Source organism: Bufo gargarizans, unplaced genomic scaffold (genome assembly GCF_014858855.1).
Source record: "Bufo gargarizans isolate SCDJY-AF-19 unplaced genomic scaffold, ASM1485885v1 original_scaffold_1095_pilon, whole genome shotgun sequence".
NCBI lineage: Eukaryota > Metazoa > Chordata > Amphibia > Anura > Bufonidae > Bufo > Bufo gargarizans.
The window spans coordinates 18,698-45,577 of NW_025334236.1; the positions used below are offsets into that span (position 1 = coordinate 18,698).

General features: G+C 46.4%; 1 protein-coding gene and 1 long non-coding RNA gene across 7 annotated transcripts; one reads left to right on the forward strand and one right to left on the reverse strand.

Annotated features, from left to right (window-relative positions):
• Nucleotides 1-6,510: 6,510 nt before the first annotated feature.
• On the forward strand, nucleotides 6,511-25,628 carry LOC122922966. 5 transcript variants are annotated; one of them, XR_006387211.1, is made up of 4 exons: nucleotides 6,511-6,528; nucleotides 10,494-10,564; nucleotides 10,944-11,227; nucleotides 24,465-24,898. It is a non-coding gene; the product is annotated as an uncharacterized LOC122922966 (long non-coding RNA). The 5 variants fall into 5 exon arrangements; XR_006387213.1 differs by having other exon boundaries at nucleotides 6,514-6,528; nucleotides 10,947-11,227; XR_006387214.1 differs by lacking the exon at nucleotides 6,511-6,528 and adding an exon at nucleotides 25,476-25,628 and having other exon boundaries at nucleotides 10,475-10,564; nucleotides 24,465-24,823.
• LOC122922965 (histone-lysine N-methyltransferase set-1-like) lies at nucleotides 21,249-24,457 on the reverse strand. Of its 2 annotated transcripts, none has more exons than XM_044273752.1 (2): nucleotides 23,252-24,457; nucleotides 21,249-21,812 (listed from the first exon to the last, which is right to left on the reverse strand). In XM_044273752.1, exon 1 carries the CDS (start codon nucleotides 23,852-23,854, stop codon nucleotides 23,261-23,263), a length of 594 nt encoding a protein of 197 aa, XP_044129687.1. In that variant the 5' UTR covers nucleotides 23,855-24,457; the 3' UTR covers nucleotides 21,249-21,812; nucleotides 23,252-23,260. The 2 variants fall into 2 exon arrangements, with proteins under 2 accessions (XP_044129687.1, XP_044129685.1); XM_044273750.1 differs by having other exon boundaries at nucleotides 23,249-24,457.
• Nucleotides 25,629-26,880: the final 1,252 nt, after the last annotated feature.

Here is a 26,880-nt window from a genome sequence, read left to right on the forward strand (position 1 = left end):
CCATGCATTTTGAATGAAAAGAGATCCGTTCAGGACGTCTTCCGTTCCGGCAGCTGTTAGTTTTGTGACCAGGCAGCAAGCTGCCGTTTTGTGTCCGGTCATTAAAACGGGGTCGGCACTGAAACCAATAGAAGTCAATGGTGATGGATCTATTTTCTAGGAGACTAAAAAAACGGATCCGTCACCCATTGACATTCAATGTATTTAGTGCCTGATCCGTTTTTGATTTTTAACGAGACAGATGCATCCTGATGTGCGTTTTATTCTGGTATTGAGGTCTTCTGGCGGATCTCAGTACTGGAATTAACAACGCAAGTGTGAAAGTCGCCTAAGATACAATACCAGCCGCGGCCACTACTGCGCACAGGAAGAGGCCGGTGGTTAACAATGCAGGGATTCCAGTGTTATTGGGGTGGGGCTCACCTACGTTATAATTGTGGCCTGTTGTAAGCGTGGTCCACAACAATCCCTTCATATATAAAACTGTAACAATGACTCCGGTAATGTGTGTCTGATTATTTATATTATGCATTTAGTCCTGGACACAGAGTCACATAAAACAGAAGGCGAAATAACATCTATAATTCATCATGGAGTTGTAGACAGAGAAAAGGTTAGAATTGGTTCTATAATAAATACTTTAGTATAAAACCTTGTAATTACAAGACAATATTCACCCCTATCGATCATTGCATGTTACTGTCTGTGCTTTACTGACATTGACCAGCAGGCTGCAGCAGAGAGGCACGGCCTGCTGTGCAACACTCAAGGCAGGTGTGGGGCCTATACTAGACCTCAGCCAGCCTTTACATAGGAGACAGTGGCAGTCTGCTTACATGCGATGGGTGCCATTGCCCACATCATGTAAGGGGTTAAAGAGCCCAGATCTGCACTCCCGCCGGTCCAGGCTGTTAGAATAGGAGCTTGGCTCTCGGCAAGAGTGGAGCCCCCAGTCCCCACTGCAAGGGATTTCCACTTATAGTATGAGGCTTCCGTGTATTTAAAGTGTCGGTTCACCAAAAATGTGCTCATGTTTCAGGTATTTGCCAAAGTTCTGTCAAAAAGGTATACAAATGTTTAGTGTTGAATCTTTAAAGGGAACCTGCCCCCTCCAGAAACCATCCCAAGCTGCCAGCAGTACCTGAGAGTAGCCAGCAGTACCTGAGAGTAGCCAGCAGTACCTGAGAGTAGCCAGCAGCCAGTTTCTAATGATCATTGTCGTTCAGCAGTCAGATGCGGTGAAAGCTCTGAGAATGTTTCTTTATCCCCTGCCCGCGCTAGTTTCTGGTCCAGGTAAGCGCGCGCCTCCTTCCTGCCTCTTCGCTGTGACTGACAGCGCTTATGCAGAGAGATCGGCTTGCTTTGCCAAACTGCCGGCTGTCAGTCACAGCGAAGAGGCAGGAAGGAGGCGCGCGCTTACCTGGACCAGAAACTAGCGCGGGCAGGGGATAAAGGAACGTTCTCACAGATGCAGTGAAAGCTCTGAGAACGTTCCTTTATCCCCTGCCCGCGCTAGTTTCTGGTCCAGGTAAGCGCGCGCCTCCTTCCAGCCTCTTCGCTGCGACTGACAGCGCTTATGCAGAGAGATCGGCTTGCTTTGCGCGCGCTTACCTGGACTAGAAACTAGTGCGGGCAGGGGATAAAGGAACGTTCTCAGAGCTTTCACCGCTTCTGACTGCTGAACGAAAATAATCATTAGAAACTGGCTGCTGGCTACTCTCAGGTCCTGCTGGCTACTCTCAGGTCCTGCTGGCTACTCTCGGGTCCTGCTGGCTACTCTCGGGTCCTGCTGGCTACTCTAGGGTCCTGCTGGCTACTCTCGGGTCCTGCTGGCTACTCTCGGGTCCTGTTGGCTACTCTCGGGTCCTGTTGGCTACTCTCGGGTGCTGCTGGCTACTCTCGGGTGCTGCTGGCTACTCTCGGGTGCTGCTGGCTACTCTCGGGTGCTGCTGGCTACTCTCGGGTGCTGCTGGCTACTCTCGGGTGCTGCTGGCCACTCTCGGGTGCTGTTGGCCACTCTCGGGTGCTGCTGGCCACTCTCGGGTGCTGCTGGCCACTCTCGGGTGCTGCTGGCTACTCTCGGGTGCTGCTGGCTACTCTCGGGTGCTGCTGGCTACTCTCGGGTGCTGCTGGCCACTCTCGGGTGCTGCTGGCTACTCTCGGGTGCTGCTGGCTACTCTCGGGTGCTGCTGGCTACTCTCGGGTGCTGCTGGCTACTCTCGGGTGCTGCTGGCTACTCTCGGGTGCTGCTGGCTACTCTCGGGTGCTGCTGGCTACTCTCGGGTGCTGCTGGCCACTCTCGGGTGCTGCTGGCCACTCTCGGGTCCTTCTGGCCACTCTCGGGTGCTGCTGGCCACTCTCGGGTGCTGCTGGCCACTCTCGGGTGCTGCTGGCCACTCTCGGGTGCTGCTGGCGGCTTGGGACGGTTTCTGGAGGGGGCAGGTTCCCTTTAAAATGTTTATGTAACAACACAAACATTATGCTGCTATAGGTTAACGATAGATGGCTAATTAAAAATACCGGCCTTTGTGTCTATAACATCACTTTTTATGATTATTTATTTTCTATTTGGTCTTTTAGGCCAGTGAAGGTTTGTTTCTTATAAAATTACTCAAGCGCTACACCACATGATGAGCGCATGGCTGCCGTAAAGGACTACGAAGACAATACAAAGTCAAACTCTGGCAGGCAAGGTGTGATATACTGTGTGGTCGTATGAGTTATTCTAATAGAATGTGGTGTTCTATGCTGTGGGTGGAGCGAAGGAAACAAGGAAGGAATTGCAACTTTCACATAACACTTAGGCCTCTTTCACACGGGCGTCATGTTTTTTACCCGGATAAGACGCGGGTGCGTTGCAAAACATTGTAATGCGTTTTGCACGCGCGTGAGAAAAATCGGCATGTTTGGTGCCCGAACTTCTTCACAGAAGTTCGGGTCTGGGATCGGTGTTCTGTAGATTGTATTATTTTCCCTTATAACATGATTATAAGGGAAAATAATAGCATTCTGAATACAGAATGCTTCGTACAATTGCGCTGGAGGGGTTAAAAAAAATTAAAAAATTATTTAACTCCCCTTAATCCACTTGTTCGCGCAGCCGGCATCTCTTCTGTCTTATTTCTTCAGGACCTGAGTAAAGGACCTGTGGTGACGTCACTGCGCTCATCACATGATCTTTTACCACGGCTATAGGTCATGTGATGAGCGCAGTGATGTCACCACAGGTCCTTTACCCAGGTCCTGAAGAAAGAAGAGATGCCGGCTGCGCGAACAAGTAGATTAAGGGGAGTTAAATTATCTTTTTATATATTTTTTTAACCCCTCCAGCGCTATTGTATGAAGCATTCTGTATTAAGAATGCTATTATTTTTCCTTATAACCATAAGGGAAAATAATGATCGGGTCTCCATCCCGATAGTCTCCTAGAAACCTTGCTTGAAAATCGCACCGCATCCGCACTTGCTTGCGATTTTCACGCAGTACCATTCACTTCTATGGGGCCTGCGTTGCGTGAAAAACGCACAAAATAGAGCTTGCTGCGATTTTCATGCAACGCACAAGTGATGCGTGAAAATCACCGCTCATGTGCACAGCCCCATAGAAATGAATGGGTCCGGATTCAGTGCGGGTGCAATGCGCTCACCTCACGCATTGCACCGTCATGGATTTCTCGCCCGTGTGAAAGGGGCCTTAGATTTCCAGTAACTATAAGAAAAAAAAAGTTATATTTTTTATATTCGTATTATGTAGGTGGTTGGTCTGCCCCGTTGTCCACCTGCTTTGAATGCAGCGGTAGGTCGGGTGCGCATGCTGCTTCTATAGGGTTATGGAGATGGACAGGCACCGCCATCTCCGTAATTCTCATAGTTATACGTACCAGAAGTGCATATACCAGACTGGCCGCTCCATGTAAATGGGATGGAGTACCCTATTCTCCTGACAAGACCCCCCCCCGCACATACACACCTTCAATCAGACACTTATCCCATATCCAGCGGATAGACAATCGTTGTCAGTCACTTCTGAAATGCTGTTATTAATTTCTATATGCGGATTATAATAATCTCTGTATAGGTTACTATACAGGGAGTGCAGAATTATTAGGCAAGTTGTATTTTTGAGGATTAATTTTATTATTGAACAACAACCATGTTCTCAATGAACCCCAAAAACTCATTAATATCAAAGCTGAATATTTTTGGAAGTAGTTTTTAGTTTGTTTTTAGTTTTAGCTATTTTAGGGGGATATCTGTGTGTGCAGGTGACAATTACTGTGCATAATTATTAGGCAACTTAACAAAAAACAAATATATACCCATTTCAATTATTTATTTTTACCAGTGAAACCAATATAACATCTCAACATTCACAAATATACATTTCTGACATTCAAAAACAAATCAGTGACCAATATAGCCACCTTTCTTTGCAAGGACACTCAAAAGCCTGCCATCCATGGATTCTGTCAGTGTTTTCATCTGTTCACCATCAACATTGCGTGCAGCAGCAACCACAGCCTCCCAGACACTGTTCAGAGAGGTGTACTGTTTTCCCTCCTTGTAAATCTCACATTTGATGATGGACCACAGGTTCTCAATGGGGTTCAGATCAGGTGAACAAGGAGGCCATGTCATTAGATTTTCTTCTTTTATACCCTTTCTTGCCAGCCACGCTGTGGAGTACTTGGACGCGTGTGATGGAGCATTGTCCTGCATGAAAATCATGGTTTTCTTGAAGGATGCAGACTTCTTCCTGTAACACTGCTTGAAGAAGGTGACTTCCAGAAACTGGCAGTAGGACTGGGAGTTGAGCTTGACTCCATCCTCAACCCGAAAAGGCCCCACAAGCTCATCTTTGATGATACCAGCCCAAACCAGTACTCCACCTCCACCTTGCTGGCGTCTGAGTCGGACTGGAGCTCTCTGCCCTTTACCAATCCAGCCACGGGCCCATCCATCTGGCCCATCAAGACTCACTCTCATTTCATCAGTCCATAAAACCTTAGAAAAATCAGTCTTGAGATATTTCTTGGCCCAGTCTTGACGTTTCAGCTTGTGTGTCTTGTTCAGTGGTGGTCGTCTTTCAGCCTTTCTTACCTTGGCCATGTCTCTGAGTATTGCACACCTTGTGCTTTTGGGCACTCCAGTGATGTTGCAGCTCTGAAATATGGCCAAACTGGTGGCAAGTGGCATCTTGGCAGCTGCACGCTTGACTTTTCTCAGTTCACGGGCAGTTATTTTGCGCCTTGGTTTTTCCACACGCTTCTTGCGACCCTGTTGACTATTTTGAATGAAACGCTTGATTGTTCGATGATCACGCTTCAGAAGCTTTGCAATTTTAAGAGTGCTGCATCCCTCTGCAAGATATCTCACTATTTTTGACTTTTCTGAGCCTGTCAAGTCCTTCTTTTGACCCATTTTGCCAAAGGAAAGGAAGTTGCCTAATAATTATGCACACCTGATATAGGGTGTTGATGTCATTAGACCACACCCCTTCTCATTACAGAGATGCACATCACCTAATATGCTTAATTGGTAGTAGACTTTCGAGCCTATACAGCTTGGAGTAAGACAACATGCATAAAGAGGATGATGTGGTCAAAATACTCATTTGCCTAATAATTCTGCACTCCCTGTAGTATCACTATCAGTTTCAGTGCCGGACGTATGATTTCCCCCTTCTGTAGGTGGCGTAATTGCATGTCCACTGGGTTCAGTACCTACCGTATGCGTTGGCCCCTTCCTTAGGTTGCGCAATGACATTATCACTGGCTGCAATGTGTGCTGTATACATTACCCCATTCATTAGGTGAATTAATTGCACTCCCACGGGGTACAGGACTCGCCGCATGCACTATTTCTCGCCGTTGGCATTAACCCACTTCATTGGTGTTATATTTTACCTACCACTGGCTTAGCTACTTGCCGTATGCATTCCACCTTACATAAGTATGGTAATTGCACCACCATTGGATACCGTCCGACTGTCGCGCTATCCTTCCGTAGGCGGAGTGATACACATCACCGTGCTTCCTGGTGCATTTCCCCTTCCAAATTGATCCACTAGCAGGGCAATAACTAAGCGTCTTGGGATGCTGAAATTCAACTGGCAACAGACAGTACCCGCGGGTGCCCGTTACTCTTTCACTAGTGGTATATGGTTGCCGCCAGTGGATAAGTTGGCTATTCCTTATTGTATCCTTCTTTTTGTTTGGTGCTGGTTTTGGGCAGGGGGTTACCTACCATCACCTCTGTGTCATGGAGACCCCTCATCTCCCTGGGTCTCCATTGTTACAGTCGGTCATGATATGGTCCGCATCAATACGTAGTGCGTACACCATTGCACATATATGGTGAGTACGTTCCAGCGAGTCGAGTGACTCTGTATTCTCTAGCCACCACTCCTTCTTTGGGAAGTGGTTATGCTGGCACTCTGGTTTAGCTGCTACAGCTTGTTCTCCTCCCCAGGTGCAGCTATTCGCTAATGCTCGAGTTTGTGGTCACTGCAGTGGGACATTCCCCTCAGGTAGGGGTCCTACCCTGGCGCTAGCTTGGCAGTTGCACCTCTTCAGCGCCCTTCCGGGTAGAGTTTCAAAGGTTCGCTCTACTTAACTGTGGCAGTATAGTAGGTGGCTTCTACGGATAGTCTTAGGCAGTGTTCCCTCTAAGCCTGGGCAGCTGCTGAGCGGGGTAGCCTCAGAGCTGGACACAGCGCCATCAAAGGTGGGCGATAGGAAAACCTAAAATAATTGTCACATTAAAGAGCATACAATGTAACCCCTGCACCATGCTGTGTAATATACAGCATAATCCTTACACCATGCTGTACAGCAGGCATGCTCAACCTAAGGCCCTCCAGCTGTTGCAAAACTACAACTCCCAGCATGCCCGAACAGCCTACAGCAGGGCATTGTGGGAGTTGTAGTTTTACAACAGCTGGAGGGCCGCAGGTTGAGGATGCCTGCTGTACAGAATACATTATAATCCATACACCATACAGTAAAATATACATTATAATCCATACTCCATGCCGTATAATATACATTATAATCCATACACCATGCCGTGCAATATACAACATAACCCTACAGTGTAGGTGTTATACTATATATTGAACGGCATTGTGTATGGATTATAATGTATACTGTACAGCAAATGTATGGAGGTTACACCATGCCAGACAATATAACCCCTGTGGGAAAGATAATAGATAGATAGATATACCTATACACAGCCTATACCTATATACAGTCTATACCTATATACGGTCTATACTTATATACAGCCTATACCTATATACAGTCTATACCTATATACAGCCTATACCTATATACAGCCTATACCTATATACAGTCTATACCTATATACGGTCTATACCTATACACAGCCTATACCTATATACAGTCTATACCTATATACGGTCTATACTTATATACAGCCTATACCTATATCTGCCACCCCCCCAGCTGTGTGGAGAAGGCCTCAGTGGAAGGCACATAACGGCAGAGGTGCACCCCACGTTTGCTGCTCAGGGTGAAGGTCGGAATGGCAGCAATATTGGCTTTCACCCAGCTTTTCTAGAAGCGGATAGAACTAAAGAAAATAAATATTATTGCAGTATAGGCACACAGAGATTTGAGAACAGATGTAGCAGAGCTTGGTTTGTAAATTGACTGTTTGAGGCCGCAGTGTTTGTGCTGTGAACAGTCGGTACATGCGGCTACAGTCCAATGTAAGGAGTCAGGACATAGTAGGATTTCACAACAAGTTGTACCCCAACATATACAGTAAGCACCTGCCCTACTGCACCTAACAAGATCAGCTCTGCTGCATCTAACAAGCTCCGCCCTGCTGCATCTAACAAGCTCCGCCCTGCTGCATCTAACAAGATCAGCTCTGCTGCATCTAACAAGCTCCGCCCTGCTGCATCTAACAAGCTCCGCTCTGCAGAATCTAACAAGCTCCGCCCTGCTGCATCTAACAAGCTCCGCCCTGCTGCATCTAGCAAGATCAGCTCTGCTGCATCTAACAAGCTCCGCCCTGCTGCATCTAACAAGCTCCGCCCTGCTGCATCTAACAAGCTCCGCCCTGCTGCATCTAACAAGCTCCGCCCTGCTGCATTTAACAAGCTCCGCCCTGCTGCATCTAATAAGCTTAGCTCTGCTGCATTTAACAAGTTCGGCTCTGCTAATCCAAGAAGCTTAGCTCTGCTGCATGCATCCCGTCCACATCTAGGACCGGTATCCTGGTCTCCATACGTGACAAACCCCACAAAGTGACTTTGACCTCTTGTCAAGGAGTGTGTCCGGTTTAATAAATATTAGCGGCCCCCCCTTATTACTGTGGCGGTGTCAGGGTGACTGCTTTGGGGCGGGATGTGAGGAATACATTAGGATTTCATGAACAGGGATTGCCCTGTCTCCTTCTTCCACCTGCACAGCAGTGAGATTTATGGGGCTGGGGGACATTAGCAGCGGGGCCCTTCTCTCCATCAGACCGCCACATTAACTCTGCCTGTGCACTGCTGCTCAGTCCTCCTCTTCAGTTAGAAAAGGAGGAGGCAGCAGTAGTGCGGGGACATGTAGTAGGCGACGCCCCGCTGAGCCGCTAACGGAAGGAGGTTTTGAAGAACTCATCAATAGTGTGGGCATTTTGTGACCGGGTGCTGCTGAGCGGACTTATTAAACTTGTGAGCGGGGGCACAATAATTGCTGTGCGGCCGCTCACCCGCGTAGCTTAGAGGGAACACTGGTCTTAGGCCTCCCCCCTCAGTTTTGCGCTGACGGAGCAAGCGCCGCATACTACTGTGGGAGCGCTATTCGGTTGCCACTATATACTTGGGGACTTAGTCCACAGCTCTTTCGTCCGGCGGTGGACTCTTTTTAGCCGTGAATTAGGTGACCTATGCGGGTGGCCCCCTCCTCTGCTGGGGTATGGGGCTAGCGATACAGTGTGACTCCCCTTGCCTGCCTTCCTCCTGAACCAGAGTTTTTTGCACAGCCACTGAATCCTTGGCTACTTCTGTATAGCGCTGGTCTCGGACGGGGAATGGGCTTAGACCTAGCCTATTCTTATCCTGTCTTTTCCTCTCTGGCTCATGGTTCATAGCCAGCCCGCATGCCTTGATGGTTCCTACGTTACTACTTTCCCTCATCTGCATTGCATGGGGTTATTCGTTTGGTGGCCTCCCATTCCAGGCACGCTCCTCTCCCGAATGGTGGGCTGTGGCGCCCTCCACATCCCTCCTTCTACAGGGACTCTCGGCGGTCGCTGCTTGGGCCGTGTGGTCTTGCAGGCGACCGTTGTGGATGCCTGCAGGGACGCTTGCTTCCATGGGTCTCTGGTTTTTTTTTTTTCCCTCCCTGTGGACTGCTTTTGGACGTCCCAAGGTTCCTGTGTCCCCAAATGATTATGGGCGAGAAGAGGAGATTTTTGTATAGCTTACCAGGCAAATCTCTTTCTAGCTCTTCATTGGGGGACATAGCACCTACCCAGTATTGTTGTCTGGCCAGGGTTGTGGCTGTTGCTGGTTAGAACCCCGTTGGGTCTTTTGACATGGTTGGTGTGGCGGAACCTGCCTCGCCACTGGGCATTGGAGAGGCCTGGCTGCCCGCCTCCTACCTGCTGACTATGGCCCCTGGTGATTTGGTACGTTTGAATGCAATATTTGGGCATGTGGTATTTTATATTGCTGCTACTGGCCCTTTAATGGCCATGTTATGACTTTTAGGAACAATGCCCCTTTAAGACTGTGTAGCAGATTGCATTCAGGCTGTCTTAAATACTATGTATGTTATTATGTGTTCGGTTACATTGTATATGTGCATGCCAGGGTTCAAGTTAGTCCATTACGTTTGGTAATTGTATTTTGTGGATTGCGTCTGAGACAATGCTTATTGTGTTGGTTAATTACATCTCAGACAATGCTCATTGTGTTTTGTTTATTGCGTTACAGATAGAGGGAAGGGGATTTTGTGTACAATTGCTGGGAAGGTTTAAATACTGTAGATACATATGATTGGCTGTTTTTGCAGAGCCTGTGGGTGGTACCTTGTTGGAAGATGTGTATAAATCAATGCTTGTGTTAAAATAAAGGGAATTCCTGTTTTAAACCTCAAGGTGAAGTGTCGTCTCATTCTTAGGGGAGGATTTATTGCATGCTGTCCCAGTTTGACTGCTAGGAGTGAAAACCTATTCGTATGGTTTCCTATTCAACTGTCTACAGCATTCATATGCTTGAAGAGGACTTATATGCTGCTTCGGTTCGGTGATTGTGGTGTCTGCCAGAGTGCTTGGAAGCCTCAGGAAACGCTAGGCGCATCCGTAAACGGAGGTACTCAGTCGGGGTGCCAGGTGATCCGTTACAGTTGGTGTTCCACATGTTTTCTTGGTTGGCTTGCTTCACCTACTGCTTGTACACAAACTGAAGCTCTCTCCAGGCTGGAGGGGGTATAGCTGCCAGGGGAGATGCTAACAGCTTTTTTTTACTAGTGTCAACGCCTCCCTGAGGACATAGCCACGGTTCCCGTGTCACCCAATGAAGAGCGAGAGAAATTTTACTGGTAAGTTATACAAAAATCTCCTTTTTAATGGGGGGGGGGGGGAGGTGCAATGATTTTAATAACTTGGGAGGACGCACTGGAGGCTGATGGCGATGCACCGACTGGGGGCTGATGGAGAGGCACTGATTTGGAGGGCCTGGGGGCTGATGAAGAGGCACTGGGGGCTGATGGAGAGGCGCAGATGGGGAGGCACTGGGGTCTGGTTAGAGGCATGGGGGTCCTATCTGAGGTCTGATTTGGGGTCTGAGTTGAGGTGTGATCTGAGGTCTTAACATTGGTGATATTTTTGGGGCTGTTAGCTGAGGTCTGATTAACATTGGGGGTCTGATTGGTGGTCTGACATGAGGTGTAATGAAAAATATTTTTTTTTTTTATGCAGCAGCTTGGAGAAAAAAGGCCTCACAGTCTCCCACACTCCTTCTGCCCGGCCAAGCCAGTCAAGCACCCCTGAGTCCAAGCCAGTCAAGCACCCCTGAGTCCAAGCCAGTCAAGCACCCCTGAGTCCAAGCCAGTCAAGCACCCCTGAGTCCAAGCCAGTCAAGCACCCCTGAGTCCAAGCCAGTCAAGCACCCCTGAGTCCAAGCCAGTCAAGCACCCCTGAGTCCAAGCCAGTCAAGCACCCCTGAGTCCAAGCCAGTCAAGCACCCCTGAGTCTTCAGAAATGTAAGTAATTTATATATAAGGATATGATATGAATTATGTCTGAACATGATAGCGCAAATTCCAGTTTTTGTTTTACGTTTTTTTTTTAAAATAGACTTTTATTAAAGGAAAAGTACATGTAGACAGTTACAGATTACAAATAGAGCCATTGTCAGTCAAGGTATCAAAACATCAATCCTTCACGGAATACATGCACCTCTCCCAAATTTTTTCCCCTTTATTTTCCATTCCCCCCCTCCCTCTCCCCCCCCCCCTACATCCATAAATAATTGACATATCCAACATTGAGACAATTCAATTGCCCTTGCAAAATTTTGAGAATAGCAATCCCCATATAACTAACAGCAGTATAAACATATATTATTAATGTTCTCTTTATTTCCTCCCAAGAAACGCCCTCCCGCCCCCCCCCCCCCCTCCTATTTTTTGTCCATCTTGATCATCTCGACTACTAGAGACTAAAACTACAGCAGTTTTTTTTTTTTGTTTTGTTTTTTGTTGCAGGATTTATAAGACTACTTGTGCGCATTATCATACTTTCAATGCACCCAATCGTCCCTTCAGATCTTCCTGTAGGTACCAAGCAGTGAGTTTAAAAGGTCCCAACAAAGTGGGATATTCCGCACTACTGATGTACTGCACCATAAAGCTCCTCCACACTTTATACCACTTTTTACCTACTTTCTCCTTTCTGGTAATCGCATCCTTCCATTCTAAAAGAAATATCTGTTTCAATTGGCTCCGCAACATCTCCGCACTGGGGACATTCGCCATCAGCCAGTGTGTCAACAGGCACCGTTTCGCCTCAAGCAGAACCTTGTGTCCCAGAACAGATAGTCCCTTCTTTTTCCTATCTCTGTCATCATCAGATGTTTCTTTGTCTTCAGCCTGAAATATGACCAACTGTGGTGATAATTTGTACCCCGTATTGCCTAGCTGTTTCATAAATGTGGACACCTGAGACCAAAATCCAGCTACATTGGGACACAGCCATAAACCATGCAACAAGTCTGTTCCTGGTGAGCCACATTTTGGACAAGCAGTTATCCTATCCGGTCTAGTCTGAGAGGGTGGAAAATCAAATCCATATATTGCCCTGTGTAGAATTTTAAACTGTGTTTCCCTCATCAGCTCATTAGGTACTGCTTGATATAATGCCTGAATACCTGCCCTCGCGATGGGCGCTAGGTCTGTTATCTCCAACTGATCCTCCCACCTCTTGAACAGTCCACCTACCAGCTGATCCTCCCAGGTTGCCCTAAGTATATTATAGCAGTGTTTCCCAACCAGTGTGCCTCCAGCTGTTGCAAAACTACAACTCCCAGCATGCCCGCACAGCCAAAGGCTGTCTGGGCATGCTGGGAGTTGTAGTTTTGCAACAGCTGGAGGCACACTGGTTGGGAAACACTGTATTATAGATCTCTGAGATCGACAACCTACCATTATGTCCCAGAAAGGAGTCAAATTTATTCTTTCGCCCTTCTTTGGAAATGTCTCTTATAATACTCCTCATATAGCTATGCACTTGCCTATACGGGAATTGTGCTGGCTTCTGCAGACCCCATCTCTCTACTAACTCTTCCAATGATGCCCATCTGGCCTCCTTTTCGTGCATCAGGTCTCCCAACTTTGTAATTCCCTTGTTCGCCCACTCTTGAAAAGATTTTTCGCTGTAACCGGGAGGAAAATTAGGATTTCCCTGTAACGGAATGTGTTTTGAGAATAAGTAAGACAGACCAAAGAGCTTCCTCACATTTTTCCAGGCAATGATTGTATCCTAAGAATAAGAGACCTTCTTGCTATATATGGAAGTTTTGACACCTGAGTGTGGAGAAGGGAAATCAGTTTCCATGGAGCTGCCAACTGACTCTCCACACCCAGGTTTGAGTAAAACGAAGTCTTATTTGCCCAATCTAATATGTGCCTGCTGAGGCACGCTATATTATACCCCCTCAAGTCTGGAAAATTAAGACCTCCTTGCTCCTTCTTAATTTTCAACTTTTTCAACGCTATCCTTGGCTTCCTCCCTCTCCACAAGAATCTAGTGAAATTTTTTTCTAAGTCACTGATATCTGCATGTCTCAAGAGAACAGGTATTGTCTGCAGAGGGTACATTAGCTTCGCTGCCCCCATCATTTTAATCAATTGACAACGTCCCATTAAGGATAGAGGTAGATTCATCCATCTTTCTAGATCCTTTTTAATTTTGGCGAATAGAGGCGGGTAGTTCAGCCTATAAATGGAATGTGGTGATTTCCCTATTTTGATTCCTAGGTAGGTAATCTGCGTCGCCGGTTTAGCAATGCCAAACTCCTCTGTACCAATATCTTTCCCATCATCCCCCTGGGCTAACGGAAGCAACTCACATTTACTTCTATTCACTGCATAACCTGAGTATTTCCCAAATTCACATAGTAATTCCATGATCTTACCCAAATGCTGTTTCGGGCGGGCTAAGAATAATATCACGTCATCCGCGAACAAGGCTGCCTTTGCCCTAAACCCTCCAACCTTGATGCCTTCAAATAAATTTGAGTCACACAGTTCCCTGGCCAGTGGTTCTAGAGCTAAATTGAACAGGAGAGGGGATAGCGGACATCCCTGTCGGGTACCTTTTTGGAGTTGAAAGGGTTTAGATAAAAAGCCTTGTGTATATACCCTTGCTCTCGGGTTACGGTACATTTGAGATAAATAGGCCCTAAAAGCTCCCTTAAATCCCATCTTATCCAACACTGCTTCCAGCCATGCCCACCGGACATTATCAAATGCCTTTTCCGCATCTAAGGTGAGCATGGCTGGATGCTCCCCCCTTCCTGGAAGATGTTGAATTCGATCTAAGACCGTCAGGACGGTCCTTATATTGGTTACAGCGGACCTGCCTTTCACAAACCCTACCTGCTCTTTTCCTATTAATTGGGGCAAAAATTTTGCTAAACGATCCGCTACAATCTTGGCCAGCAGCTTCGCATCAACATTGATTAAAGATATGGGCCTATATGATCCTGGTGACGTTGGATCTTTCCCTGGCTTGGGGAGTAGCTTAATGTAAGACATATTCTCGTTGTCCAATGTCATACGACCTTGAAAAACACCCTTGAATAATTCCAGAAGGACATCAGACACCTGAGGTATTAGCGCTTTGAAATATTCCCCTGTGAACCCATCAGGCCCTGGGGCTTTGGAATTACCCAAGTGCTTGATGGCCTCCTGCAACTCCTGTAATGATATGTCAGCATTCAGAATAAGTAATTGTTCCTCGGTCAACTTTGGTAGTTTCACTCTATTCAAGATTGTATCTGTCAGATCACACACTGCTTCATCCTTATATAAGGCTTCATAGTAGGAGCCTACAATGTTGCTAATAACCGCAGGATCATGACTCCCCTTCCCCTCCTTGTCCACCAGGAACGCAATATGTTGTGGGATCCTCATTCCCTTAGCTAGGTTTGCTAGCAACTTCCCTGATTTATTACCAAATTTGTATAGCTTGGTCTCCATTTCTGACTGTCTCAGGGACTCTCTTTCTTTCACACATTTTTCTAAAGTTCGTCGCTCGACGATCCAATCCTGTCTGTTAATATCTGACGGGTTACTCCTGAATTTAGAATATGCTGTCCTGACTTTTTGACTCGCTTCACTAAAGGATTTTTGGGCTTTCTTTTTCATATTGCCTATATACCCCATAATCTTTCCTCTCATCACCACCTTTGATGTGTTCCAGAACAACTGCGGATCATCTAAGTGAATCTCATTATCAGCCTTGAACTCCTCCCTCCAAATGGATAGCTTTTCTACAAACTCTTCCCTTGTACTCAGATGGGAAGGAAAGCGCCAGATATAATCCAACCCCCTTGGGAATGACTCAAACAATTCTATGGATACAGGAGCATGATCTGATAGAACCAAGTCGCCAATCTCCGCCCCTTCCACCCTATATGAAAGTGAAAGGGAAATAAGTATATAGTCAATCCTCGACCACGAGAGCTGCGAGCTAGAGTAAAATGTAAAACCCCTATCATCCGGATGCAATTGACGCCAGGGGTCTACCAGACTCGCTCCCTCCATGAAGGGTTGCATCCTATTGTCCTGTGGCCCATCAGTCCCAACCCTATCACCTTCTCGTTTTCTGTCTTCTGCGCCTCTAACCACTGAGTTAAAATCTCCCCCAATGATTTTATGAGGGTTCGCGTCCCCTAGTACCTTGGTCTCCAATTCGCTAAAGAAAACACCATTGCTAGTATTAGGGCCATATACATTGTAAATGCTGTATTGCGTATCCTGTACCTGTATCAGAACCTGTGTCCACCTGCCCTTCGTATCCGCAGAATGCCCTATTACCGTATGATTGAGCTGCTTATTAATCAACGTCAAAACTCCTGCCTTCCTATCACATGCTGAGGAACCAAATACTGCCCCCACCCATAACCTCTTCATCCTGTCTAAGTCCTTCTTCTCAAGGTGAGTCTCTTGTAGAAGTACAATGTCAGGCTTGAGTTTCTTTAGATGCCTGAGGATCATCCATCTTTTATGGGGAGACCTCAGCCCTTTTATGTTCCACGAGATGATCTTCATTTTATATTACCCTCACAACCAATACCCTTGTAGCCGGATTTCAAATGACGTTCAAGATGGACAAAAGTTACCAAATGCTTTTTTTTTTTTTTTCCTCCCCCCTTTTTCCACCCTCTTTCCGCCCTCCCCCCCTTTTCAAAACCTCTAAATAAACTCTCCTTCCCTACCCCCCTTACCCTCTTTCCCTAACCGTTAGAGCAGCCCCTAACTATATATGTTTTATTTGAACTTCCTTTTTTCTGGGTTGCGACCCACGCTCGACCTCCTACTTCAAGCAATAAAATGCCTATGATCATTTGTCCCCCAGGGTGAACATCACAGTTATCAAACAAGCGTATTTTTTTGAACGATAAAACATCCTAAATGGTACCTTCCCCCATACATCAGTATCAGTGGAAATTATACTCATAAACATAACGGGGGAGTCATTCCCATTAAACAACAGGTCCCACTACTACAAGTGGCGGATCATGTTCAAACCATAACTTAAACATCACCGGAGTAGTCATCTCCTCGGAAACGATCTCACTTCTCGCTTGGAAGCACGTCTGCTGTCTGTCCCTGAACGGCCTTCTCTTTCACGACGTCCTCTCCCAGTATCCTGAGAATTTGTCTGCCACCCTTCTCCTTCACTCAAGTCCTGTCGCGGTGATGAGGACCTCGGTCTGCGTTCTTCTCCTCTCTCCTGCCTTCTGTTCTGTAGAGAGTCCAGCATTTCTTCTGCCGCCAACGGCTCATGAAAAATAATTGTAGATCCATCCGCATGGGTGACACGCAGTTTTGCTGGATATAACAGCTGGAATTTGACTTTTCTTTGATATAGCTGCGAACATACATTACTGAATTCTCTTTTTTTCTTCGCAACTGCCACTGAGTAGTCTGCAAATAGCAGCACATTATGTCCTTGTATTCTGAGAGGGCTTTTCCTATTCCGGAATGCCCTTAAGATGGCTTCTTTATCACAGTAGTCAAGGTACTTCATAATTACTTGCCTAGGTTTTACAGGCGCACCATGTGTCTCCCCCATTCCAGTGGGTCCAATTCTGTGTGCTCTCTCCACCTTATGACGGCCCTCTAGGCCCAAAGCCCGTGGCAAATCCAGTTCACACAGACCTTTCAAGTCCGCTACTTTTACAGACTCTGGTAGGCCTATCAAGCGCAAATTGCTGCATCTCGACCTGTTTTCCAGGTCCTCCACCCTATCCATTAAAATTGCATTTTGTTTGGATAGTTCATTTAGGGTGCAGGCATGGCTGGCGGTGTCGCTCTCAATAGACTGCGTTCTCTGCTCCAACTCTTCTAACCTGCCCTCATGCTGGTGAATCGTCTCATGTAGCTGTTGCAGGGACGCTGACAGCGTTTTCGTCAGCGTATCCCTGATATCAGGAGCCAGATAAGTTGCCACCTCTATAGCCAGCGCTTTATAATCGATGCCCTTTGCCAGCGGTGTCATCAGTTCTCCTGTTTGCGACTCACCCCCGTCATGAATATCGATCACCGGTTCAGGTGTAAGAGCGCCTGTCTCCGCCATCTTGTCTTGCGAATCTCCCGCGCTGGCCAGCTTGGTGGACTTAATACTGCCGCTCCTCAAAAGGTACCGCTCCATGCAATAAGCGCCACGATCAGTTAGACCACAAATTCTTCCTTGATAATGTTTTCCCACATAAGCACTCGGTGGGGATCTAGTCTGAAGACGAGCGGGCGCCGGAGCTCCTTCACTCCGCTGCTTGCATCCCAGCGCCGGAACCGGAAGTCCTTTGTTTTACGTTTTATGTTGCGCTGAATATTCTGCCCGGGGATCGGGGTGGCAATGGATATTGGGTGGGTTCCCACACTTTTCTTCCCCAGGACTTAACCCCTGAATGGGGGGGGGGCTTGGGGGGTGTCCGCGACTTAGAGAACTGGGCCATATTCAATGGGGCTTGGGCCCTGGTTCTTTTCAGACCCTAGCTACCCACCCTGAGTGGGAGGAGCCTGTAGCACAGAAACCCAACTAAGCTCCTACCACACAGTGCTGAGGAGCTGTCTGTGCCTTCATAGAAGAGCTGACCGTGAAGAACGGGACAAGGTAAGTAGTTAGTGTGGTTGGTTGGTTTGTTTTTAACACTGAGGGCATGACTGCAGCGGGCACAATGGGAAGTCGTTTTGGGGGGATCTGACACCTGATGGCATGGCAAGAAATGCTGATGGCAGCCTGATGGTACTGGGAGGCAGCTGATGGTATCTTGGGGGGGGGGGCAATGGCACTGGGAGGGGAGGTCAGGGGGCTCAACGGCAACTGAAGCTGATGGCACTGGGGAGGAGCCTGGCATCTACAGGGTGCAGATGATGGCACTGTGAGGGGAAGTCAGGGGGTGGGGGCTTTCTGGCAACTGAAAGCTGATGCCACTGGGGAGAGGAGAGCCTGGCATCAGGAGGGTGCAGATGGGGGCATGTAGGGGGAGCATTCATGGCGGTGGTGTTAATACGTTTTTAAATATTAATTTTTTTTTTTTTTTATTTATTAGAGTAGTGAATTAGTGGTTGGATTAAATCGATAGACTACACGCTGACACTGTTATGGGAGTATCAGATGCCGAGCCACCGCCCAGAGATTGCCTTTATAGCTCTGGACTCAATTTGCCCACTTTGATCAGCGGTCAGTTTCGAGATGACCATGGGCTAGGCAATGGCACTCATCACCTCGTTGATGCGGCCTGCAAGAGGGCTGGCAGGCCAAGCTCATTTTCAAGCCCGGGATGACTTCCATAGCTCTTGGCTGAGTTTTCAAAGTTTGAGCAGGAGTCAATTTCCACATGACCATGGGCTTCAAAGCGCCATGTACAGGGAGGATCCACTATACTTGAACGGACACTTTATCACTTTGTTATAACAACCTGATGTGATTTAGATTAATATTGTTTCCCGCATACCCATCTCTTAAACCCAGTTCACACCAACGCTATTTATTTCTATTGTTCTGCGCCAGTAGATGAACAGAACAACGAAAATAACAGCATACACAAAAACTGTATACATTAACGGGCGCTTCAGACTGACACCACACTGTGGCATCCGTCATCATGGAGTTCTATTGTAAAAAAAAAAAATATATATTGTCAGGTCATTTTTGACAGAAGCTGCGACAGGCACCACTAACGGAGCCTCCGATGCAGATATGAACAAGTGTAGTCCTACGTATTCTGTATTTGAGTCACAGCAACTTTCGTATTCCTCCTCCGATTAATTATACTGCTGAAAAATAGTATGAAGAGTATTTTTACTCTTCGTGGGGGAAAAGGAGGAAGTGCGGTTTCTGCCTGCTGCTCGCCATTAACGACAGAGCTTGTAACACTGACGAGTCACATGACACTGGGACAAATTGGGCACCGTTTAGCTATTTTCACTTATGGGTGAGCTCACTTTTGTTGCCTGGTGGATTTTACATTAATGGCCATGTGGCAATCTACTTGTAGAGGACACCAAATTTACACTTGTTCAACACTGTACACTAACCACTTCACATATCTCAAGTGCTGTTCCGTGAATAGATAGGATAAGGCATTTACAAAAACGCGAGGGTTGTACTCACTGTTGTGAGATACTGGTAGCTTGTGGGGTTGTTCACACTTCATTTGACAAAAGAGCATGACGCCCGTGAGATCTGTACAGAGCAAGAGACACATTTGACTGTGCGGCCTTGCCGTGCGGTCCGGTTCATAGGAGCATGGTAGCAGTCCGCTTCCGTTCAAAGAGGAGATGCCACGCAAGGAAATATGCCCCGCACACATCTCACGGGCGGCATACCTTGGCGTGAAAACTGCAGTTTTCCTCAACTAGAATTTATTGTCTTGGTATCGCAAGGAAAACACACAGCTATTTAATGCAGTAAATACAAACAACTTTAATGGCAACGTAAAATACATTCAATATCGTGGTAGGTGTACACACTGGCCTACATCCGGGAAAAAGGCTTGTTGACACAGGTAATCAAAACAAAAAGTCTATATAGGAGATGAAAAAAACCTACTGTGTTATGGGCTCACAGTAGGAAAAAACACCCTATATAGTGGAAAAAGGAGAGAAGAAAGAAAAGTAGGAAAAGTAACCAAAAACATGACAAAGACAGATTGTTGATCTTGATGTCTTCTTCCTCGCGTCGTGAAATGAAGCTTTCGGTCCTTCGGTGGAGTCTATTGGCCGAAGCTCAGCTGCATTTCTAGGACTGCCGATATTACACCTTGAACGAAAAGAAAAAAAAAAAACAGTATCCAAGAAACGAGCACGGTCTTCAAAAACTCTATTATTCCGTGATTTCCACAAGCTATTATTAGGCATTAAAAAGAGGAATATCCTGATTATAAGTGTAACACTAACATCAGGGGTGGGAATACAGCCTGTGCAGCTGGTTCGGCGGAACAGGGGCCCGCGTGTGCGTGTGTAGGGGGGGGAGCGGGAGATGAGAGTTTACATTGTGGAAGCGCATATCTCTATATTCAATTGCATTGCTGTCGATAAAAATGAATGGTGGGGCAGGGAAGGGGCGTCTCCTTTCTCCGATAGGCCGCAGGCTTCATGGCGCCACCCGAGACGCTCATAGAGGTCGGGAGCCGGCTATGTCATTCTGCAGCCAGCTCCCGCCTCCTGTATATGAATAAATGAGAGATTTAACTTCATTGGTGGCACAGTGCACCCACCCCCCAAGCCCCCCAGTATATTAATCATTGGTGGCGCAGTGCGCCCCCCGCAAGCCCCCCAGTATATTAATCATTGCTGGCGCAGTGTGCCCCCCACCCCCACATTAAAAACATTGGTGGCGCAATCTATTTCCTCATTTCCCTGATTCTGTAATCGTCCTTTGTTTACCTTCAATAAAAAGAATCTCTGAGGTTTTGATTGTGAATATTTGGGAAACCACCAACACCCCCCCCCCCCCCAACACACACACACCCCGGGGCAAAATAAGTAAATGCTAGTCCTGCCCTGAGTGACATGTCTGACAGATGGTAGACTCATCAGCTTGTTGTATGTGTAGGACTACAAGTCCAAGCACAGTGACGTCTCGTATACAGAAACATATCTGCTTTCTCAGGCTTGTTCACAAGAATTAATATTGTTGCGATTTTGGAAGCAATATTACAATTTGGGGAGGGGGATAGTATCGGCTGGCTAGGTACAGTTATTTTTAGGGGGCATTATGTTTACACTGTTAGGGGCACTATTTGCTTGGTGCAGTTTTATTTTTTTGCTTTGTTTTTTAAATAGGGCCTTGTGTTCCAATAATAATTGAAGGGGCACTATATGTGTGTGTAATCAGTATTTTCAGGGGGTTTATCGGTTTCTGCAGAATAGTTTTGGGGAACATAGCGGGCACAGTATCGGTGATGCATGATGGGATGTTGAGAAGGTGGGAGGATGATGTAGGAAAGTAATATGCCTGTTTATCAAACTCTGCAGACGAGACGAGAGGTGGCTGAAAGAAATCCTCATGGTAGCCTGGTCTGAATTGAAAAGATGAGGGGAAAAAGACCATCTACATCGAAGGAGACGTCGCAGGATGTAAGAGATATGTGGCTCTGTATTAGGCTACCTTCACATCTACATTAGCGATTGACTAGATCCGGCACTGCTGGATGCAGACGGCATGCCCGCCGCGCCATTAACTATAATGGGGTCCGGCAGGCGTACGGCCACAATATTGCAAAGATGCAGAGAATCAGCGGGACACAAACCGATGCGAGCTGCAGATTGCGTCCAGGCGATTCCTTGCATTTTCTGCCGCAGGTGTGAAAGTAGCCGTACCCTGTATGTTTTGTATTGCTGTATGTATACATGTGTGTGTATATATCGTTTATATCTCGATTTAACAATTATACACAGTGAGGGAACACAGTCACCTGGAATCGAGCGATGGTCAACATTTCATATGGCGTTTTCTTGCCGACTCACTCTTCCAGCATCCGAAACGGCCCTGGGTGTATGTTCGGATAAGGAAGGACTAATCTGCGCCTCCGGCGGTAACCAGTATTGAAGACTAAAAGACACATTTTATATGTTAACATAACATTTTATTAAAAACCATCAAACATAATATTATATATAAAATATAACTCTTGTAAAACAACTTTGCTTTCATGTATCGACAGCCTATCTTTAGGATAAGGGCAAGGACTTGAAAAAAGCTCTATTTGCTGTTCTCATGCCAAACGTCGATATTGCGTTGGCGGGCGGGGGCAATTACAGCTCCTTCCAATCCCCAGTCAATTGAACGCGACGAGACGGGAGGAGCTGCAATTGCACCTACTTTCCTCTGCAGTAACAACTCAGAGTCCGACCCCTGCCAGTCTGATATCGCTGCCCAATCGCGATGATAGGATATGGATATAGGAAAACGGACAGCCCCTTGCAATTTGGTTCTAAAAGAACAATTAAATATTGATGGGGTTGTCTCGCTTCAGTAAGTGGCATTTATCAGGTAGCGGAAGTTAATACAAGCCACTTACTAGTCTGTTGTTATTATCCGTATTGCTCCGTACTTTGCTGGCTGGATTCATTTTTCGATCACATTATACACTAGTAGTCAGTGGTGGTCGTGCTTGCACAACATGGAGGAAAAAGGGAGGACTAGCCCATGTGCACTGTCATGGTCACGGCCACCGGAGGGGCTTACGCTTTTTCCTTTAGTGTGTAATCACGACCATCACTGATGCATTGCAGGGTGGTCTGTAACCATGGAAATGAGCAGAGTATAATGTGATGGAAAAATAAATCTAGCCAGCAAAGTAGGAAATATGCACCATCGCAATACTTTAGGAAATGCCTGGTATTAACTATCTCTAGATTATAAATGGAAGTTACCAAAGTGAGACAAAACCCCTTTAAAGAGTAAGTTGACCGTTGAATGAAATTTTAATATGATGTCCCTAGTGCCATTAAAAAATAAAAGTACAATATACTTCATTGACTAATTTTTTTTATTTTTTTATTTTTTATTTGTATGCTGCTTTTACTTCACTAAAGCCCAACATTCCCTGTGGCTTGAAACTCAGCTTTCTGCTCAGCGGAGTACAGAGTGTGAGATTCATGAGTGTGGCCACAGGATCGCTGGGAGTACGGGCGGGAGCACTTATTTCTGCTCCTGCCCGTGTTCCCGGGAGGATTACTAACTCCTGGCATGGCACATGAGAGTTCTGTACCCATTACCATCTAACTGAGTGAAGTGGGCTCCTACTTCGGGCTGCTCCTCTAAGCTAAGTGCTGACATGCAGTTCTCTTAGCTTAGCGGAGCAGGCAGGAGCCCACTCTGCTCAGCTAATCCTGGCATGGTACAGGTTACCGAAGTGCTATGCCAGGAGTCGGTAAACCTCCAGGGAGCATAGGCAGGATCAGCAATATGCGCTCAACAAAATTATATGCGCTTAACAAAATATGCGCTTAACAAAATTACAGCAAGGCAATTCAACGAGATACCACCATTCCGCATCAAGTGTCCAGCCAGTCCAAATGGGCTGCTTCGCCGTAAGTGCGTCTCCTCACTCCGTAGTCAAAAAATAGTTCAGTCCCCGGAGAAAGATCTTTCATAGCCTCGAAGAGAATCACTGGGACTCTTCCTTCAGGCGTGCATTTTACCAGCGGCTTCAGGTTGGCTCTCTTGCGGGAGTGGTTGATTAACCGTCCGAAGGTGGAAGACATATCTGGGTGGCAGTCGCATGGAGCCTTCGTAGCGTTTACACACATCCTTTTTTCTTGGTGCCTGAAGAAGTAGATGTAACACTTCCCGTCGGTGATGGAGCGCTGCACCTCCTCTCCTTCTTTCCCATCCATCAAGACTCCGTGATAGTCGCAGACGAGGTCTCCTTTTTTAAACACTCGAGCGGTCTTTAAGGTGAATCCCCCTTTCGCTTGGTCTTCGACGGCGACTAGCCCGTCCCAGTCCTGAGAGGCCACCTTTGCCTCAAAGTTCGGAAAGCGTCCGTGCTTTCTTCGCGACTGCGGGGGTTTCCATGCCTTTAGAACATCCGAAGGTTTGGGGCAGTTGCTTCTCCAGCTCTGTCGCTCCATGTAAATGTCAACCATTTCTTCCGTGGGAAGGCTCCTGAAGTGTTCTAGGAGAAATCATTACAAAAAAAAAAAAAAAAGACGTTAAAGCAGCCATTAAAACATGCACGCCAAATGACAATGCCCACATGTAATTTTAATTCGGCAGAAAATTAACTTACGGACGGCGTCAGTTATACGCATCTGGTACTGTCTCCTTCGCCATCTGTCCTGACAGTACTGAGCATGGCGCTGACTGATGTCTTTGCAAGTCATCAGTGATGGAAGTGGGTGGTCCAGTCTCAATGGACACCTCCTCAGCAGCCTCTTGAAGGATTCTTCCCTGACGTCCGCCACAACTTCTTCAGGGTCTTCTACGTCACTTTGCTGTCCCTCCTGTTGCTCTTGTTCTGATTCTGATTCTTCTTCTTCTTCCTCCTCCCTCCTTTGTCTCTTTCTTGGTGAAGGTCTGTGAAGTTAGAGAGATATGCAGATTTTTTTATTGGTACAGTGGGTGAGAACTGAGTGAACAACCATAAAAACGTAATAAAATTGAGGATAAAAATCAACTCTTACCCTGGTGTATTGCTGTCCAAACTATGCAAAATACAACCTGCCTTCATGATCACTTCTCGATTTACTTCCTTAGGATCTCCCGGGTGCAGATACTGCTTCAAAGCATCTTTGTCGTCGACGCTGAGATTCTGGAGAGCCCACCTCTCGACGGCCTCTATTGCATCTTTGTTGTTGAATGGTTCCTGCTGAAATCTAACAATATGGTGGTGAGAATTGTTAGCATGGATGGATAAGACACCAAATCTATGTAAACACAAATAAAAGCTCAGTTTGCATGGGTAACTTACTTTTCATGAAGCCTGTGCAGGTCCTGGTTCGGATTTGTTATCGGTTTTCCCGTTGTGGAAAGGAAAAAACGATTCTCAGCGCCTGACTCCGCTTTCAGCAATGTGTGTCGTATGCACCGGAAGTAAATGTCGAATAGCTGTAAAGGTAGAGCGGAATGTGTTAATCATGTGCTTGACATTATTTATTGGGTGGAAAAAAAGAGAGAGAGAGAGAGAGAGAAACATACAAAGAAACATACAAAGAAACAGGTATATGTTGTTTCAGGAGAGGGATGATAACACTTACTCGCTCCTCCTCTTCAGTTAGCACGATGAAACAGTCCGACATTTTTAGTATCGTCACCGTGTTGCCAGAATTTTCGCAGCGTTCCCTCTCCAGCCATTCCTTCACCTGTAAGAGAACGGAAAAATATAAAATTACGTTAGATGAGGCATCTCTGGTTGTCTGTCAGTAGGCAGTGATTGGAATAGCAAGTCCGTTAGTCGGAATTGTAACAAGAGCCTTACCGTCATGTTTTGGACGGCAGATGGTTTCCGTAGGTGCCTGATTATAACCAATGCCTCCAGGTAATAGCAGGCCAGCAGCTTTTCTTTCTCATCCAGCACTTGTCCTGCATTTGCCCGTGAGAAGAGTTTTCATGCCTGATGTCTTCACACTTGGAGCACCTTGCGGCACTCCTCGGCAGAAGGCTTATGCCTGTGTTAAAACAAGAGTTATGTTAAGGCATGAACATGTATACCAAACTGTTCACTAACTAAACTTAATAGGACTTACAGCCGCTTCCTTTTTTTCTCAGACTTATCGTTGATTTCCATTTTCAGCTTCTTCAGAATTCTAAGAAAGACCTCGGAAGCCTCTCTGTTGTTCTCATTGATCTCATCCGTAAAGTCGGCAGACACCACGTACTTGGCAAAGTTGCCTATATGAATGATATAGTTTTTTACCGTTCCGCGCGATACTTTTAAACTTAACAGAGTGCTGATAAACTGTTTAGTCTTATCAACGTTTTGTAGAAAGTCAAGGTTGATCTTCTCCGGATCCATGAAATGCAGGAATCTGGAAACATTCTCCATCTGAAAATAAACAGGCAGTGTCAACCCATGAATGCAAATATTAAAATTATAAAAGAAAGAAAAATTAGGGGGTGGGGAGTTACCATCTGCTTAATGATCCTTCAGGTAAAGCCGATAGTTGTCAAACAATGAACATTCCAGGTGGTGCTTCTTGTGTAGGCCGGCTTCTGAGAGTCTCTTACGCAGCAGCGGTGCTTGGCTCCCCCTATGACAAAAAGAAAGTCCACTGTCAGTGTGAGTACTACCAAAGGTTCTATAGTCAAAGCAAAAATAGGTTTATGAGTAGTTTTAACTTACGGTACTGCATCACTGGTTTCACCCTCTAGATGTTCATCTTCGTCGGAAAGTAGCCTAGTGACAGAATTAAATTGTTATTATGAGATATCTATAAACAAATAAATGTATACATATGCTGGTTACTCTATGGGCCTGGTTACTCTATGCATTGTGCTTGTATCTGTGACAGCTGTGTGAAAATTGCGTCGAGTTCCAGTACCAGAGAGGAAACCGCAGCAATCTGCGGTTTTCTTTCTGTCATGGGACGCGGAGCAAAACGTAGCCGGCGTGACACGCGATGCAGGTCAGTGAGGACAGATGCGTTTTCTCAGACACGATAGAAAGCTGATCCGTACACCATTGACTGGTTCTAGATGGTTGTATTATCATTAACGGAAGCTTTTTTGCAGATCCCTGCCGGGTCAGGCAAAAACACAAGTGTGATGGTAGCCTAAGACAGTTATCAATCCACAGAACGCTGTTTCTTGGAGATTGACCCTCGGCAGTGTGGAGTAGGATTATTTTTTGTTTGAGCTTAAAAAGTTCATAAATATTACTGGTTTCTTTATAATTGTACATTGCGCCTGCGCATAAACCATTAACTCATATCTGTCAGGACTACAACTCAGGATTTCTACACGCGTGGAGGACAACTTGCAGACGAGCTACACCTGCACCGCATGGGAAAGTTGTTTTTTACCATGAGAGGAGCAAATAATTGAAGTCTATGGGCCGTAAAACGGATCCGTCCCGTTTCTGTTATGCAGAGGAGTCCTCTCCTTCATAACGGAAACTGTTTCGGGTCCATTTTGCAGCCCCTAGACTATAATGGCATTACGTCATAGAATTGCG